The sequence below is a fragment of the Stomoxys calcitrans genome, chromosome 5 (assembly GCF_963082655.1).
Source record: "Stomoxys calcitrans chromosome 5, idStoCalc2.1, whole genome shotgun sequence".
Taxonomy (NCBI): Eukaryota; Metazoa; Arthropoda; class Insecta; order Diptera; family Muscidae; genus Stomoxys; species Stomoxys calcitrans.
Genome location: NC_081556.1, coordinates 110,961,190 through 110,980,988, shown reverse-complemented (window position 1 = coordinate 110,980,988; position 19,799 = coordinate 110,961,190). Strand labels below are relative to the sequence as shown.

Genomic DNA, 19,799 nt, shown 5'->3' with positions numbered 1-19,799 from the left:
TATTTGGGAGTAGAGATTGAATATGATATTTTAAATTGGGTCTGAGTACCTGAGGAAGCCATCCGATACCAGCCCCGAAGCCCCATAACCAGCCCCGAAAGCATCGCCACAAATTAAAGTGGACCAATTGGGACAATATGGAACTCAGATTACTCCAAGAGTTCCCGATCCAAGAGTGGACCGATCGGGACAATATGGGACTTAGATTACTCCAGGAGTCGGTGGGCCGATCGGAACAATAGAGGACTAAAATGAAAGTTATTCGGAAGTATAGTATGAATATGATATTAAAATTTGCATCCAAGTATCTAGGGAGCCGTCCCAAGCCCAAAGTACCCCCCCAAAAGTACCGACCAAAAGCAAAGTGGATCGATCGGGACAATATAGGACTCCAACGAAAGATTTTCGGGAGTAGAGTATGAATATGGCATTGAAAATTGTATCCAAGAATCGAGGGAGCCGTCCCAAACCCAAAACGCCACAAAAGTACCGCGCAAAATTATTGTTGGTCGATTGCCACAATATGGGACTCAAATGAGAGGTATTCGCGTAAAGAATATGAAGTCAAAAAATTAATCCAAGTACCTAGGGTGCCGCCCTAAGCCCAAAACCGCACCAAAAGTACCGCCCATAATCAAAAGTTGACGGATTGGGACAATATGGGACTCCAATCAAATGTATTCATGGGCAAATTTGCCCATGAACATTCCATTAAAGAACAGAGGCAAACTTCTCAACATATCAATGAGTGCAGTCCGATTCAAGTTTAAGCTCAATGATAAGAAACCTCTTTTTTATAGCCGAGTCCAAACGGCGTGCCGCAGTGCGACACCTATTTTGAGGAGAAGTTTTTACATGGCATAGTAGCTCACAAATGTCGCTAGGAGAGGATAACTTCCACTGACAATTTTATGATGGCCTTGTTAGGATTTGAACCCAAGCGCTCAGCGTTATAGGCGGACATGCTAACCTCTGTGCTACGGTGGCTTCCGAGTACGAATATGATTATCAACTGAACCGATTTTCTTGAAATGTTCACTTATGGTGCAGAATAGCCTCTTGAAAATAGGTGAAAATAGGGTACTTCATTTTTTGATATTTCAAGGGGGGGCGTACCCTCCTCCTTACACTAATTTTCAGAAACGCCAGAACTCGAAGATGAGTGGTGCGATTTGTTTGTTCTCTTAAAGAAAACTTAAAAACAAAAATTTTGTACCCAAATTTCGGATGGGATACCCAGGGGGCCGTCCCTCCCACAAAATCCATCAAATATATATCGAACAATCACGACAATATGGGACTTAAATGAAAGGTAATTAAGAGTAGAAAACGTATCTGCTATCCAGTTGTGGGGGCGAATGCGTGGGAGACTACTCCACCCCCCGAAACTCCCAAAAGTAGGATATACTTACCCACCATGCCAATATGGGGCTCAAATGAAAGGTCTATGGAAGTAGAGGATGAATATGACACCAACATTCGGGACAAAGCGTCTATGGGGCCACCAGGCCCTACATAACAACCTACAAATAGGACGTATTTGCAGACCATTGTAATATGGGGCTCAAATGAAAGGTCTTTGGGAGTAGAGAATGAATATGATATCAAAGTTTGGGGTAAAGCGTCTATGGGGCCACCCGGACCCCCATAACAACCTACAAATAGGACGTATTTGCTGACAATTGTAATATGGGGCTCAAATCAAATGTATTTTAGAGTAGAACACGAATCTGATATATATTTTTAGGACCATGCACTAGCGGCCTTATCATCCTCCTAAACGGATGTATTTGCCGACTATGGAAATATCGGGCTCAAATGAATATTTTAAATGCTCAGAGAAGGATGAGTATGGCTTTAGACTACTTGGCACACCGATTAGGGATAGGATAAACCATTCCAGGTGGAGGGTATAGAAAATACACAATTCTACATAGCATTTGAACAACATTCATTTTATTATAAAAATCTTATATTTATTGTTATAAAGTTTCCAATCCACTTTTTTGTATTGTATTCACTTATCCAAATATCCAGGCATAGTTTCGAACTCGTCTGCGACCACCGTATCTGCCATAGCGCCTATAGCCGCTATAACCACCATAGCCTCCATAGCCGCCGTAACCTCCATATCCACCATAACCGCCCCAGGGACTATAACCCCATCCCCAGGGTGAATAACCCAAGTCGCCAATGAAAAATCGGGATTTTCTATCACCAACATTTGCATGATTCTCACCGGCCTCTATGACATCAGATAACTCATTGGCTTCCTTATTTTGGTCCTTAGTTATATTGCTACCATTCGACAGGGAAGGAGTTGCCGGCTGAGACCCTACCAGCACAAAAATGCTTAATAATGACCATAATACTAAAAATCTCATTTTGCTGAATAAATTATCACTAAATTTAAAAATTTCACTTAATGTTAATTTTTTTTCTTTTCTTATAAGTTTAGCGTCTGAGCGTTTACTAGAATGCTCTAGAAATTGTTAAGTGTTTTATACCCCGAATTAAATGACAGAAATGTGCGACTTTTTTTCCTGTTTGCAATTGCAAAGGGCTTTGAACGAGACCACAACAGACTTTCATATGGTGTATGGTGTAAATTTGTTCTATATTTATTTTGGAATGCGACTTTTTTGTCCAACCCCCAAGCGAAAAATGTGTTATACAGCGTGTTTATAAACAAAATTAATTAAGTGATAAATTTTAGCACGAGGAACTGCCTTCATATTAATAGGATATGCCTTGAAAAATTGAAAGAAATTTCAAATTTTTAAAATAAAAAAAATTTTCCACTTGTAATTTAAGGGGTTTGCTATTTCCCGTAGGCAACGTAGGCCCTTATTTTTACTTTAACTATTAAATTTAAATTTATTTTTAGCCTTTTTATAAGAGCCACATTTCTGTCCAACTTACTCTATGGTGGGACATTAAAATTAAACAAAGATTGCCTTAATTAACACAAAATTGTCAATTTTGTCACATCTATTTCATTTCACATGTGTTTAACCTTACGATGGCCAATGACTTATACCTAAAGCAGGCGATTTGGCTGTGAAGGCCATAGAACTGCCGTCAATAAACTTGGTTAACCCGAAGCCTTTCGGGTCGGCGCAGTCTGAGTTAAGGGTGCGGGCGACAAATGCGCATGCAACCCTGTGGAACAGGAGAGATTCAGATCGTGAGAAGATGAGGTTATTACTGAAAGGAAGCATGAAGGAGGTCAGTATAGCTCTCGGTATCATAGCGGGACTCATAGGACTACGAGCTCACTTATGTAAAATCGGTGCGACAAGTGATAGCATGTGTAAGGCATGCCGGAAAGGTGATGAGACGTTGGAGCATTTCCAATGGCATTGCCCGACTTTTGCGTCTAACACATACCGGCACTAAGGTGGGATGCTAAGGAACATATGGATAAATTGAGTGTCCAATGGCATAAATATAAGGGAGAAAATGGCACAGGGCACGCCACAGGGGGGCATTTTATCGCCACTTCTATGGGTGACCACCATAAATGACCTATTACGGATGCTGACTGAGGAGGGATTTGAACCCGTTTGCTATGCAGACGATGTTATAATACTTCTAAGAGGTAAGGATCCGAACGAGCTATGCAGAAGGGCTGAAAGGGTCTTGCATATGGCATATGACTGGGCTAGACCCAGAGGTATCAATGTTAACCCAGAGAAGACTGAAATATGCCTGTTAACGAGGAAGACAAAGGTGGCCCAATTTAATGCACCACGTTTCCTCAATAAGACGATTTCGATATCTGACCAGGTCAAATACTAAGATGTGATCTTGTACAAGAAACTGAATTGGAAGTGTCACATTCAGGAGCGTACTGAGAAGGCTCACAGATATTGGGCTCTATGTAGACGATCTCGAATGGGGCCTGAATCTTAGGATAGTCCACTGGGTCTACAGGAGCGTGATTAGATCAATACTTACTTACGCCTCAGTAGTTTGGTGGACTGCTATGGAGAAAAAGTGCAACATAAGGACCATACAATAGGTTCAGAGAACATGTTGTCTTGGTATAGGCGGAGCGATGAGGACCATGCACACTAGGGCACTGGAGACTATTCTAGATATCCGACCCATTGACATACAGATTAAGTGTGAGGCAGCCACTACGGCTATGAGACTTAAGGCGATGGGAGAATGGGTTAAGGATGGGAGCAGCTTATACCATCGCGGTATAATCGAGGCGGCGATAGGAAACCTGGAAGGAAGGGAAGAGGTTTCCGATCGGATACCTGAGATGAACCTTGAAGTCGAGTGCGACGCACTGCTGATATCGGCACAGTCTTGAATTAACGGAACCCTAGTATTGCCATCTGGAAGATCATGTTACACGGATGGATCAAAGCTAGAGGACAGAGTGGGCTCGGTGTTTACATTGAGAACCCATGGACTGAGATCTGTTTTAGACTGCCTGACCATAATACGGTCCTGCAGACGGTGATCCGATCACGGAATGCGTGAAGTGCTGTGGTGCTAACGCGAGGACGTCGTGTGTGAACATCTTTACCGACAGCAAAATTGCCACAAGGGCAATAACAACCAGAACGCTAAGGTCACGAACAGTCTAGCAGTGTAAGAAGGAGGTTAACGCCTTCTCTGAGGATGGCAAAATCCGCATCGTTTGGGTGCCGAGCCATAACGTAGTAAGGGGAAATGAAAGGGCAGACGATTTGGCGGTGAAGGCCAGAGGACTGCCGTCAATAAACTTGGTTAACCCGAAGCCTTTCGGGTCGAGGCAGTCCGAGTTAAGGGAGTGGGCGATGAATGCGCATGCAACATTGTGGAACAGCGAAACGGTCGGTAGGAGGGCGAAAATCCTATGGAGGGATCCAAATCGTGAGAAGACGAGGCTATTTCTGAAATGAAGCATGAAGGAGGTCAGTATAACTATTATAATCATAACGGGACACATAGGACTACGAGCTCACTTATGTAAAATCGGTGCGGGAAGTGATAGCATGTATAGGGCATGCGGGGAAGATGATGAGACGTTGGAGGATTTCCTTCGTCATTGCCCGGATGGTACTTAGGTGGAGACACAATATCAGACATGAACCAACTTAGGGGAGTGGCATTGAAAACAATTATGGATTTTGTAAGTAACACGGAATTCCTAACTTAGATTTCCTCTTTCAAGGTTACTTTTTAGTATTTAGAGCGCACAACAAGCCGATTACTGCCTTGGGTGTATAACCATAGTGGCATGGGGCGGAATAGTATCCGCACCTTAGCATCTTCGCAATTTAAGTTTGGTAAGGATAGTTTGACAAGATGATGCGGGTTTTAAACCGCCCTTGCCGCTGTGGACATATACCTTAGACAGTAGTAGAAATGAAAAGTTACTTCGAAAACAAGTAAAAGTGTGCTAAGTTTGGCCGGGCCGAATCTTATATACCCTCCAACATGGATCGCATTTGTCAAGTTCTTTGCCCGGTATTTCTTTATAGGCAAACAAAGAATAACGGATAAAAGTTACCATGCTATTGAAGCTATATCAGGCTATGGACCTATTCGGACCATAAAATGCTTGGATGTTGGAGACCAAACTTGGACGACACAGGACAACTGTGAGCACCACACAGGCTGGAACTTTGAGCTTTGACTTGCGTGGTGTCCCTCGTTATCACGGGAAGCTTAGCTGAAAGCAAACGGGTGCGTCCACAGGTTGCGGATAGTGGAAAACTCCGTTTTTATGCGGAGTAGCTGCAAATGCAGCCGCGAGCTGTCAGCGATTTTCGAGAAAAGAGCATTGGCTCTTAATTAAATACTGAAATACTCACTATACCAAATATCAGTAAAAAAGCGCCTGTATTGGGCTTAAGACCCTAAATAGGTAGATCGGTCTATATGGAAACTATATCCAAATGTGGTATGTGGTTAATAAAACTCACCGATCCCAATTTTGGCGAAATCAAGTAATAAATGCGGCTTTTATGGGCTTTAGACCCACATTGGCAGATCGATCAACATGGCAACTACATCCAAATATAGTCCGATCTGGACCATATATAGCTCGCATATTAGGAGCCTTAATAGAACTCGCTAAATGAAATTTAAGCGAAATCGGACTTGCTCTTGTTATGGCCTTAAGATCCTAAATCGGTAGATCGGTCTATATGACCACTATATCCAAATATAATCCGATCTGAACCATATTTGGTTCGGATATAGGGGGCCTTGTAAGAATTCGCTGTGTCAAATTTCAGCAAAATCGGACAAGAAATGCGGCTTTAACCGGCTTCAGGCCCTAAATCGGCAGCTCTGTCTATATGGCAGCTATATCCAAATATATTGGGTTGCCCAAAAAGTAATTGCGGATTTTTCATATAGTCGGCGTTGACAAATTTTTTCACAGCTTGTGACTCTGTAACTGCATTCTTTCTTCTGTCAGTTATCAGCTGTTACTTTTAGTTTGCTTTAGAAAAAAGTGTAAAAAAAGTATATTTGATTAAAGTTCATTCTAAGTTTTATTAAAAATGCATTTACTTTCTTTTAAAAAATCCGCAATTACTTTTTGGGCAACACAATAGACCGATTTGGCGCATTCAGGAGCCTACACTGCGTAAGATAGAAATAAGGGAGAATTTATGAAGACTGTAGAGCAGTGGCAGGCAAATGCACAAATACTATAAAACATATTTGTGTATGCGAACAAGAACATAATCCAATGGGTTTGGAAATATTAAGCACACTAGTACATATGCCCAACATTGCTGTAGAGTAATTACAGACATCGTTTAATCGTCTTAGAGTTTACGACGATCAAAAATATACATACACGAGGGTTGCCTTTTATATTTCGAGATTGGACAACCCTTGCCTTGCAATCTGCCAACTTACAATTCTATCGTAAAGCTTGACATTTTTGAGGTTATACGTACTCAGAACGTTTTGACATACGAGCGCTATTTGTGTTGTTTACAGTCACGTAAAAGACTCATCTCGTCCAAGAAATGGAAATAAATCGTAAACATTTTCGTGCGATTAATTTTTACAACTTTCGAGGTGGATTAATTCAATGATGATGATGAAGCTCCATCAATAACCAGTGTTTATCGATAGTATGGTGAAAGAATTCAACCGAGGTCATAGTTAACTCCAAGACGAATTCCGTGAAGGTCGTCCAAAATCAGTTGTTGTTCCAAAAACCATTCATAATGTGCACCAACTGATTTTGCAAGATCGTCATGTGATCTATCGCAAGATTGGGACAACCTTAGGCATTAGTGAGACCAACATACATTCAATATTACATGAACATTTAATGATCAAAACAATTTGTTCGGGTTGGATCCCACACAATTTGTCAATCGCTCAAAAAATGCTCGTGTCGATTGGTCGAAAGAAATGCTCCAAAAATACGAAACAACTGCATTTTTGAGCACTCAAAACATTGATTTGATGTGTCATCCGCTTTATAGTCCAGACTTGGCACCGAATGACTTATTTTTATTCTCGTATGTAAAAAATAAAATGAGAGGTCAAAGTTTTTCAAACCTGAAGAACTATTGGTTCAAACGCATGCAAAAGTGTATAGATTTTAATGGGGAATATTTTGAAAAACAATAAAGCGATTTTCGATGATTTATATTTGTTTTTGTGTTCTCTAATCCCGAAATATAAAAGGCAACCTTCGTATTAGTAACCAAAATTTTCAATTTGTTACAATTAAATTTACTATCAATTAAGGCCTATTCCAATTACTTTAGTTGAATAATATGATTCATTGTCTTTCCAAACAATAGTATAGAATAACAACATTTATACTATAATTGCAAATTTAAATTAACAAAATTATGTGATGTGTTGATGACATGATGGTTGTTGTGCAAACACTTTAATGCAAAATCATTCATGCCCTCGTTATTTAAAATATGTATTAAGTGAAAAACAAATCCTCACTTTTTTCTCACTTACCACATTTGTTAACACCTCGGGCATTTTGTTTGACGATGACAATGCCAAATCTACGCTTCTCAAGTTCAAGACCATATCGGGCATTGTTGACTTAATGAAATGCTATAATCGAATACCTGCGAATTGCGTCTGTTTGCACTTTCGGGCAAAAGCAAGAAATATCTCACTACGGACATTTGTTTACAAGAAAGCATCATTCATTGGACTAATCGCTTGATGGCAAACTCGACAAATAAACTGATGATGATTCATATTTATTTCGCAGAAATGCCAAGTGCCCAGTTGGAAATGATACCAAGCTAGACAATGCGATAAAATATGGGAGATAAAAAATTGAAAAAATTTTAAAATTAAAATAGAATCGGATCCTTTCGCTTACCATAATTTTCGAAAAAGCCAGAACTTGGAGAAAGGATGGGCGTTTCAAGCGTAACTTTACTAGAGGTTTGGTGCCTAGGGGGGCCGTCCCACCCCCAAAGCTCACCAAATGGGACATAACAATATGGGAATCAAATGCAAGGAATGTGAGAGAAGAGAACGATTTCGACTTCTAATTTTGGAGCCAATATTGGATAAAAGTTCTCTCTGCCTGGCGAAATGTGAAGCATCTAGGGGCAGTGGAAGGCTGATCAGGAGATAAGTTTAAATGGGAGCTATATCAGATTATAGACTGATTTGGACAATACTTACCATGGGAGTTGGAAGTCATGACAAAAGACTACGTGAATGATATCAGCCAAATCGGCCATTAATTGCAGCTTCTAGGGGATGAAGAATTCAAACCGAGCGTTTATATGGGAGCTACATTAGTTTATACATCGATTTGCACCACATTTGGCACGACTGTCGGAAGTTGTAACAGAACACCACGTGCAAAATTTCAGCATAATCGGCTTTTAGGGCCTCAAGTCAAATCGAAGGACTAATATATTATAAGGGAGAAATATTCAAATCAATAAGAAGTACGTGTGCAAAATTTCAAGCAGATATCTTTTTTTGTTCGACCACTGTTGTGATTTCCACAGACATGGGTTCAGACGAGCGGATGGACAGACGGACGGACAGATGAACGAACATGGCTAGATCAAGACGATCAAGAATATACAAACATTGTGGGACGAATATTTCGACTAGATTGGTTTACCTCCCACCCATTATCTATAACTATAAGGCTGAGCTAAGAAAATATAAGGGCGAACTGATAAAGGCTCACAAAAAATCCTGGGACGAATTCTGCAGCTCCTTGTAGGATATACCTGAGGCCTCTAGGCTAAAAATATATTGTCCTCGAGACCTATTAGGGTGAGGTATTGGGTTGCCCAAAAAGTAATTGCGGATTTTTCACATAGTCGGCGTTGACAAATTTTTCACAGCTTGTAACTCTGTAATTGCATTCTTTCTTCTGTCAGTTATCAGCTGTTACTTTTAGCTTGCTTTAGAAAAAAAGTGTAAAAAAAGTATATTTTATTAAAGTTCATTCTAAGTTTTATTAAAAATGATTTTCTTTCTTTTAAAAAATCCGCAATTACTTTTTGGGCAAACCAATATATTCAGAAGTCAGAGAATGTATGGAAAATGACTAGTGAGGAAACACTAGAACTACTCGTTGTTACACATTTCCCGGGAAATTCCCCAACGGATAACGTGGCGCCAGAGGAGGGCGTCACTGTTATGCATTCGTCCGAGGTTATTAGGAAAATGTGTCTGAGCAGAAAATCCTTTGGGCGATAAGAAATTTCGACTCCTTTACGTCGCCAGGCCCTGATGATGTATCACCGGTTGAATTACAAGCTGTGTCTGATAGACTGGTTCCACTGGAGACATACTCTGCTTGTATCAGCATGTAATATATACACGTGGGATGAAGAACACAAAGGTCAGGGATGAAGAACACAAGCAGGAAAATCTTACCACACCATAGCGAAAGATTTTCGTTTCTATTAGTCTGTCATCCTTTATGCCAAAGACACTTGAGAGGCTGATAGAAATATATCTTAAGGCAAAGCTCCCTGGAGATCGCCTGTCCCGGCAGCAGCACGTATATAATTAAGACAAATCCAATACAACAGTTTTTCACGACCTAGTCGGCTACATATTTACCGCATCTGCCACCGTGTCTGCATGAATGTTGTCTAGACCTGCTTGATATGGCGCTTGATCTAGAGGTTCTCTTTTGTAGCGCACAACCTTACGCTCTGGATCATGTAGATCTACCTTAAGAATTCTGGGTGGTGGATATCTATTCACAAGATGATGATTTGGATGGTACTTGCGATAACAGGCCAAAAGTTATTGCTTAGACAGCATGTAGTTATATCTTCGCTGGAGGGCACCGTAGCGCAGAGGTTAGTATGTCCGCCTATGACGCTGAACGCCTGGGTTCGAATCCTGGCGGGACCATCAGAAAAAACTTTCAGTGGTGATTTTCCCCTCCTAATGCTGGCGACATTTGTGAGGTACTATGCCATGTAAAACTTCTTTCCAAAGAGGTGTCGCACTGCGGCTCGCCGTTCGGACTCGGCTATAAAAAGGAGGTCCCTTATCATTGAGCTTAAACTTGAATCGGACTGCACTCATTGCTATGTGAGAAGTGGAATGTTCATGGGCAAAATTTGCAATTTTATTTGCAGTTATGTCTTCGCACTGGTAGGATCTTTGTCTCCGGATGGAGGTGATCCACATGCGAACTGAGGAGACAACCCGTCGCAGTTCGGAGGGTGGTATTTTGACAGATCTGAATATTATTCTACTGCATGTCAGAGTAAACGATACCACACTGACGCTGCATAACTTATCACAGATGGGCGTGGTCAACAAGGTTTCTTTGTCTACACCCTAAGTGCTACCTGCAAGTGACTTGAGGACCTTGTTTTTACTTTTAACTTTATCGCAAATTGCTGTGGCATATGGGGAGAATGTGTAAGAGCTACAAAATTTTGGGATACTTAATGGTCGGAATCATTTCTCTATCGACCATCACAGTCAGCTCGGTATTCACCTTACGCGTATTTGAGGCAAATTCGTGGAGGTAGACGTTCAACCTATCGCAGATGTCAATAATGGGTGGGGGGCCTGATACCATGATCGTACAATCGTCCGCATATTATACGATCTCTATGCCATCAAGAGTAGGTGGAATGAAGGTTAGGTAGAGGTTAAACAGTGCCGGAGATATGATCCCACCTTGGGGAATTCCTTGTTTCAGCTCTACGTGCCACAGCAAAGTGGGCTACAGAATGTGGTCTAGGCGGAAATTCGAGCAAGACAAAGTAAATTTTTTCAGCAGGAGATACAAGTTGCCTATGGTGCCACCTATCTCCTTGGGAGGAGAAAATGTTCCATTTACAGAAAATGCAATATTGGAAAGGGCAAGAAAGGCAACTCTTGCCCTATACACCTGCAAGAGAGCCATCGGCAAAAGTTGGGGGTTTAGACCGCAAGTCATGCATTGGGTATATACTGCAGTTGTCAGACTTGTCATGCTATATGGTGTTGTGGTCTGGTGGACGGCGCTTCAAAAGTCCACCTACTGTTCTGTACTCAAGCGGATCCAAAGGATGGTTTGTTTGTACATCACAGCCGCACTGAGAACGACACCCTCTGATGCACTGAATTTAATGCTACATCTAATGCCTCTGGACATTTTGGTTAGACAAATTGCAGCGACCACTGGCGTGAGGTTAAGGGGGCTTCGTTTTTAGTTATGTGGCGGCTTCGGACACTATGTTATCCTTGATACAATGTTCGATGTTCCAGGCAGTGTGGATTACACCCTGCCTGAGCCGCTTGATAAAAAGTACTGTACCACTATTCCTGATAGAACCGATTGGAACTAGGAGTTAGAAATTGCATAGGCTTCTATACGGATGGCTAGGCGAACAGGGGGGAATTGGTATTTGCTCTGAAAAACTAGAACTGGTCATATCGAAAAGGTGTATATCAAGTGGAGATCCTTGCAATTAAGGAAGTGGTGGAATGGCTAAGATATAATGTCATAATGATAATTGGCGTAAATATCTTCTCAGACAGCCAGGCAGCCAATAAATCGCTGGAGAACGTATCTCTGAACACAAATCTCGCCCTCGACTGTCGCAGCTCTCTCAACGAGATTGCTGAACAGTTCAAAATTCACGTGTTCTGGGTGCCGGGCCACAGAGATATCACAGGGAATTGTAGGGCGGACGAGCTTACGAGACTAGGAACTACCTTACACACTCCAGGGAAACTGGAATCTGTGGCTATGCCGCTAGCAACATGTAAGTTATGTTTTCAGGACCAGGCCCGAAGGACAACGAATGACAGATGGTCACAAAAAGGGGGATGTGAGCATTCCTAAACTATGTGGCTTAATCTAGACTTAACGAGTTCTTCGGCTTTGGTGTCATTGGCAAGAACAGAAGTCTCAGTCATTGTATCCGTCATGACAGGTCCTTTTCTAATCCGAAAATATGCCGATATACTGAATGTTGCCAGTAACGACTTTTGCAGAGCTGTGAGGACATCGAAGAGGAAGAGACTATAGGACACCTGTGTGTGTCCCGCACTAGCTGTCAGAAGGAGTTCCCCTTAAGGTTCTTATTTCTTTGAGAACTAGTCTGATTTTATGGATTTGAACATTCGCAAGTATTTTGTCTTTTTAAAGCGATTTGGATGGTTCAACGGTAGAGACTATAAGGCATCTTCCTTCTTCTGTTCCGGTGGTATCACAATGGACGAGAATGGCAGACTGCCACTTAAATCTAACCTAACCTAGAAAATTTTTTTCTGGAAAGTTATGTCTCTAGAAAACGTTCAATTAAATTTTTATCTTTAGAGAAAATTTCATTGGAAGACATTGCCCTATGAGGGTCAAGTATGGTAGTGCGAAGATATTGAACGAACCTTCGATATGTCGATATAAATCGATATGTGATTTTTCTTGATTCCTCTGAGGAGTCTCGATGATACTGTTTACCTAACCTAACCTTTATCCCGATCCCATGGTGAAGGGTATAAAGAGTAACAAATAAAAATTCACTAAGCTCGGCCGGACCGAACTTCGGATACCAACCTCTTCGGATACCCATCACCTCGGATATATAAATTAAACAGATTTCGTAAAATCCGGGCAATACTGCACCATCTACGAACGTATAGTAGCTATATAGAAATATAGTTCGATCTGAAACAAACTCGGTGGGACGTTAGACCCCTTAACGTCCCGCAATTCAGCAAAATCGGACAACACGTGGGTCATATATGGGTTCATGACCGTAAGTCAAGAGATCGATCTGTATGGCAGCTACATCCAAATATGCACAATATTTGGGAAGAACGTGTGGGAGATTGATATATATAAACTTACTGTACAAAATTTTGGCCCAAAACCTAAATCGGGAGATTGGTACATATGGTACACTACACCAAATACAGTTCGGTCAGGACGGCGGTATGATATAAGGCCCCAATGCAATGAAGCTCCAAACTACAAATGAAATGACAACCCAAAAGTGGAGATATATTTCATAATGAAATAAGACCCCAAAAGTAAAAATGAAATAAGACCGCTACAAAATTAAAAAAAATACCCAAACCTAAATGAAATAAAGCCCAACATTTTGGGGCACATTTTCATATGAAATATAGTCCCAATTATATTATAAAATAATGCCCCAATAAGTGGGCGATAAACAAATATCCAGGAAATCTTTCGAAATGGGCTGCTCTCTCTGTTTCATTTTAAATGTTTGTATAACGACATAAAACCCAAAAATAATATTTGGGGTTATATTTAATTTTCCATTTTAGTGGTTTTATTTCATTTGAAATTAAGCCCTAATTTTTAAACTGAAATAAAGCCCTAAAAAATGAATGAATGCCAAAATTATCGTTGTTCTTGTGACATATATAGAATTTTAGAGCTTTATTGTATTTGTGCCTTATTTCATACAGCCAGTCCGGATCATACTTTGCAAGCATGTCGAAGAGCCTAAACCAACAGTGAGGCAAATTTCAGCATAATGGATAAACTAATACGGCTTTTATGGGTCTAGGACCTTTAATCGAGAGATCGGCATATATGACAGTTATATACAAATATAGCCCCATATCGTGCAATAAATGCTGCTTTATGGGCCTTAGACCTTTCATTGGAAGATCGGTCTATATGGGGGCTATATTAAGATATAGTCCGATATAGTCCATCTTCGAGCAAGCAGGTAAGTTTATGAAACAAAACGAAACTGCTCAAGGTTACAGCTCAATATCTTCAGTAGCAAGATTTCAGCAACTGACGCACATGGCTAGATTGTCTTTGATTTTTACGACCATCAAGAATATTCGTATATATACTTTATAGGGTAGGAAATGAATATTTCGAATGATAAAATTAATATATCCCCTTGTTTTGGTGGTGGGTATAATAAAGTCATAAATAAACGAAGGTGGACAAAATGCCATAAAATTCTAATGAACTTATTACTATCTGCTCGACATCTAACACTTCTCAATGAATTTGTTCTCAGTTTCATTGACGCCACAAGTGCATAAAACAATAAAATGTTATTTAGCAAAATTTATAAACTGTGTTCGACCACCAATTCTCACTAGCCTGTGAAATAATGACTTGTGGAAAGGGTGCCAATTGATTAGAAAATGAATTTGTAAACAAAATATTCACCACACGTTATAGTATTCAACATAATCATTGAACTACTTCACAATGGGTTGGGTATAGGTAAAACTGTATTTTGGCCATATGGAGAAGATGAGACGATAGAAAATTCACTGCAATTTGCACAATGTCCAGAGGCATAAGATGTAGCATTAAATTCAGTGCATCAGATGGTGTCGTCCTATGTGCTGCTGTGATGCACAAACAAGTCATACTTGGGATTCGGTAGGTGGACTTTTGAAGCGCCGTCCACCAGACCACAATACCATATAGCATTATAGGTCTGACAAGTGCAGTATATACCCAATGCATGACACGCGGTCTAAGCCCTCAACTTTTGCCAATGGCTCTCTTGCAGGTGCATACGGGAAAGATTTGCCTTTTGTGGCCTTCCTAAAATGTTGAATTTGAAGTTCAATTTCCTGTACAGCAAAACACCCAGGTATTTTGCGCTTTCTGTAAATTTAACATTCTCTCCACCCAAGGCAACATGTTCCACTGTAGGCAACTTGTATCTCCTGCTGAAAAGAACTACTTCTGTCTTAGACGCGTTTACACCTTGACCACTTTCGGTAGCCCACTTTGCTATTGCACGTAGATGTTCCTGAAGTATATCTCCTAGAGTGCTGGTAAACTTTCCGTTAACCGCAATTGTCACTCAACATCAGCATACGCTATCACTTTTACACATTTTACTTCCAGAGACAATAATAAATTGTTAATGGTTATATTCCAAAGTAGAGAAGACAATACACCTACTTGAGCTGTTCCTCTGCTGACCTATCCTTTTAGATCCGCAGATTCCAAGCCTGCCGTAATGCATCTTTTTGAGTAATTAAAATATTAATAAACTTTCTTACGGTAAAGATGATGTCTAGAAACTCCAACTCCCTCATGATTGACGTAGGTTTTACATTATTGAAAGTACCTTCAATGTCAAGGAATGCTGTCATTGTATATTCCTTGACAGCGATAGAACCCTCTATGTAGTCGTCTAGGTCGTGAAGGGCTGTTTCAGTAGATTTGCTTTTACAATATGCATGCTGCTGCCGCGACAGGCGATCTTCAGAGATTTTTGCCCTAAGATAAGTTTCTATCAACCTCTCAAGAGTCTTCAGCATAAAGGATGACAGACTAATAGGACGAAAATCTGGTAGGGTTTTCCTGCTTTCAGAATGAAAATGACCTTTGTGTCCCTCCATCCCACAGGTTTATATGACATTCTTATACAAGCAGAGTATATCTCCCTAAGCCCAAAGGATTCTCGGCTCAGACTTAATTTCCCTAATTGCCTCCGACGAATGCATATCAGTAAAAACCTCTTCTGGCGCCACGTTTTCCATTGGAGAATTTCCAGGGAAATGTGTATCAACGAGTAGTCCTAGTGATTCCTCACTAAACATTGTCCATACATTCTCTGACTTCTGAATATACCGCACCGTAATAGGACTCGAGGATAGAATATCCTCCCCTGAGCTACAGAATTCCACCCAGGATTTGTTTTGAGCTCTTCTCAGCTCGCCCTTATATTTTCTTAGCTCAGCCTTATAGATGTCCCAATCGAGTGGTGCTCTTGTGGCTTTTGCTCTGTTGAAGAGTTTCCTGTAGCTCTTCCTTAGACCAACCAGCTGGGGGGTCCACCATGGCGGTCGCTGTTTGCCCCTTGACTTGGCACTAGAATATGCTGATACAGGCGAGTCATTCAGGACCTTCGTGATACGCTTGACCATTATGTCTATATCCTACGCAGTTTCCACTTCCTTTTCTGGTCTAGAAGGGATAGATGTGCACAATTTGTGCTGAAATTTATTCCAAACCACTTTTCCTTTGTTTAGCCGAGGTACCACTTCTGCAGCATTTTGTCCAAGACTGAATATAACGCTGGGCGAAGAAGCTGTGGTCATCCAACACTTCCCAGTGGCATATTCTTCCACTTATATCTTTCGATAAAAATGTAATATCGTGTACCTTCTGCCTGTACCTGGTAGAAGAGGTCGGTTTATCCCCTTTATAGCAAATCGCAAGATTGCAACTTATAATATACTAGCCGAACCGGGACCCTTCCTCCTTCTTTAACTCTCTAATATCTTGCTTGGTACATGGACCCAAATTTTAAAACCATATTCGTTTTCTGGTCTCCAATACCTTTCATTTAGTACCCTTATTGTGTCCATCAGACTACTTTCGGATATGGTTGGCGTTTTTGGTGTAAAGGGGAGGGTCCGCCTCCACCCCATATTTAAAAATTATATATGTTTCCTTCCAGACAAACGAACACAATCTATGAAAATTTAAAAAAAATCGGTTCAGCCAAGAGTCATATGGTCATAATGGGTCTAATGGCGTTTTTGAGGGTTGGCGTGACCCCCTATACTTCCACCTGATTTTGTATGCCAGATTCGAAATCTACTCCCGAATACCTTTCATTTGAGCCCCATATTGAAATGAACGTCCAATATGTGTGTTTGGGGGAGGGAGTTTTGAGGTTGGGGCGGCCGGTGGGTACTTAGACTCAAATTCTAATACCATATTCGTAATTTACTCTCCAATACCTTTCATTTGATACATATTTTGTCCCGATCGGTTGTGTTTTTGGCATAAGGGGGAGGGTCCGCCGCCCTTCCGATATCGAAAAATTATATAGCCTATGTTTCCTTCTAGACCAAACTACACAATATGCGAAAATTTCTCGAAATTCGGGTCTGCCGTTTTTCATTCTATACGGAACAAATAAACAGAGACCCATATATCCGCGATTGGCTAATGTGCCCATTTTGAGCGTTTTTGTGGGGATGGGGTGACCCCCTATATTTTGACATGAGTTTGAATGCCAGATTCGTTATCTACTCCCGCATACTTTTAATTTGATACCCATATTGTTCTTGTCGGTCCACTTTTGATTTTGGGTGGTGTTTTTGGTGTAACGGTGGAGGGTCCGCTTCGTTCCGTTATCAATATATTACACAGCCTACTCCTACTTCCTGACCATATTCGTAATCTACTCCCGAATACCTTTCATTTGAGTCCCATATTGGCATGATCGTCAAATAAACCTATTTTAAGGGGTTTCGAGGCTGGGGCGGCCCCCAGGTACTTGAACCCAACTATTATTATGAAATTCGTACTCTACTCTTGAATACCTTTCATTTGAATCCCATATTGTCCCGATCAGTTCACTTTTATTTTTGGGTAGTACTTTAGGGTTACCGCCACCTCCCGATTTAAAAAAATTATATAGCCTATGTTTCCTTGGAAACATTGGAAATTTCAAGGTAATCGGTTCAGACGTATTTGGGTCTATAGGAAACAAATCGACAAACAAACAAACACAAATTGAATTTTATATATAAGATTCGATAACCAGCTCTCCCCTTTTGTTAACATCTCAAATTCCCCATATCTGGTGATGTGTATTAGCATCATCTTCTACAATGAGGCTCTTCTTCCCTACAGAAGCGGCTTTAACCAGCGACTTAAGGTTTGAAGGCGACATCTCTGAATCGTGTACCATACATAGGGAAGCCAGCCACTAATGAGACTTGTTTATTTCAAGGCTGGCTACTACTAAATCTACAGGCTCTGTGTCTACCATTCCCCGTACCTTTGAGTAGTTTAAATCCCGGTATTCTTAGTCCACGTACCATTCCTCTACATACCCATGGTTCCTGGATAAGAATCACGTCAAATCCCCCACCTATCAGGAGGACCTTTAGTGCCGCTGAAGCAGCCTTACAATGGTGGAGAGTTATCTGTAGAAACCGGACCATAGTCATGATTCAGAACTTCCACCCCTGTTGTTTTGGCCTCAACTTCTGATTCCACCAGTAGTTTATTCTCACAAGATTCGTTAGTTCTTGTCATGATGAGATTCCTTACGCATCCAGGGGCAGGTGAGAAAGCTGTGAAACAACTCTTCCGATTCCTCCTTAGATGCTTCACTAGCTGCTGCTGTCGAAGTTCCGTCCTTCTCCGCTGAGGCACATATTGATACCAGTCTAACCGGACGACCCATCCGCACAGGGCTTGTCGGGTCCCGTTTTGATGCCTTCCCCTTCTGTCTCGATTGTGGCAGCGGGATTTTCAGTCTCCTGCAATCCGCCAGACTTTAGCGATGTAGGCGATAGTTTCTACTTAGATTCTTTACTTACTGCTGCTGTCGAGGTACTTTTTGAGTTCCGTCCTTCTCCGCTGAGGCACATATTGAGACCAGTCTAACCGGATGACCCACCCATACAGGGCTTATCGGGTCCCTTTTTGATGCCTTCCCCTCCTGTCTCGATGGTGGCAGGGCTATTTTCAGTCTCCTGCAATTAGCCAGACTTAAGCGATATGGTCGATAATTCCTCAGGCAAGTGTTCAGCAACAACTGCTGAGTCGTCCCCTGATTCCCCAACCCCACCGCTTGTATAAACTTTCAGTTTCAACTTGTTTAATCCGTAGGATACAACCCCTTCAGACTTGTTAAGGTCTGCGAGACAGGCGGAGTTTAGTACGAATACTGCATGTCTCCGGACACCATCGGCCTCATCCAATCCACCAATCTTCCAGTCGGTGGTTGAAAGATTGGAATTGCATTCCCTTAGACTTCCAAGTATGGATTCAGGATCTGAGGGAATCCTTGGTATCTAAGCATGCGCCTTTGGTCGAGACGGTAGTTCGTCCTTTTTCACTAAATCAAGTGCTGCACCTGGCCGGATCTCACCAAGCCTCTTCCAATTTACCAATCTTCCAGTTGGTGGTTGAAAGATTGGGATTACATTCCTTTAGTCTTCCAAGTATGGATTCAGGATCTGAGGGAATCCTTGGTATCCAAGCATGCGCCATTGGTCGAGACGGAATATCTTCCTTCTTGACTAAATCTTGTGCTGCACCTGGCCGCATCTCATCAATCTTTTTTAGCGTACAACGATACATTTCAATTGAGAGTTGATCCCCAAAGGCAATTAGTCTGTATCGGTCCTAATACCAGCTTGTATCGTCACAGACTGGAGGAGACCCAGGAAATTCCGGAAGGACACCGGAGTATACTGATGACAGTCCATTGATTCCATCCATCGGTTTCCTAACTCTAGTTAGAATTTTTCTAAGACAGCTCTATTCTTGGGTATTGTTTCAGCCATTTGCCGTTAATGGGTTAATAGGCTCAAGTCTTACATTGGAAGATTGATTATATGGCAGATATATCTGGATATGG

At 41.3% G+C, this 19,799-nt stretch overlaps 1 protein-coding gene across 1 annotated transcript; it reads right to left on the bottom strand.

The window, feature by feature from the left end:
• Positions 1-2,021: 2,021 nt before the first annotated feature.
• On the bottom strand, positions 2,022-2,384 carry LOC131997967 (uncharacterized). The gene has a single exon (XM_059369904.1). It carries the CDS (start codon positions 2,382-2,384, stop codon positions 2,022-2,024), a length of 363 nt encoding a protein of 120 aa, XP_059225887.1.
• Between the last annotated feature and the right edge of the window lie 17,415 nt (positions 2,385-19,799).

Excerpts from the sequence above, each read along its gene's own strand:
- LOC131997967 (XM_059369904.1), bottom strand. The coding sequence starts at position 2,384 with ATGAGATTTTTAGTATTATGGTCATTATTAAGCATTTTTGTGCTGGTA.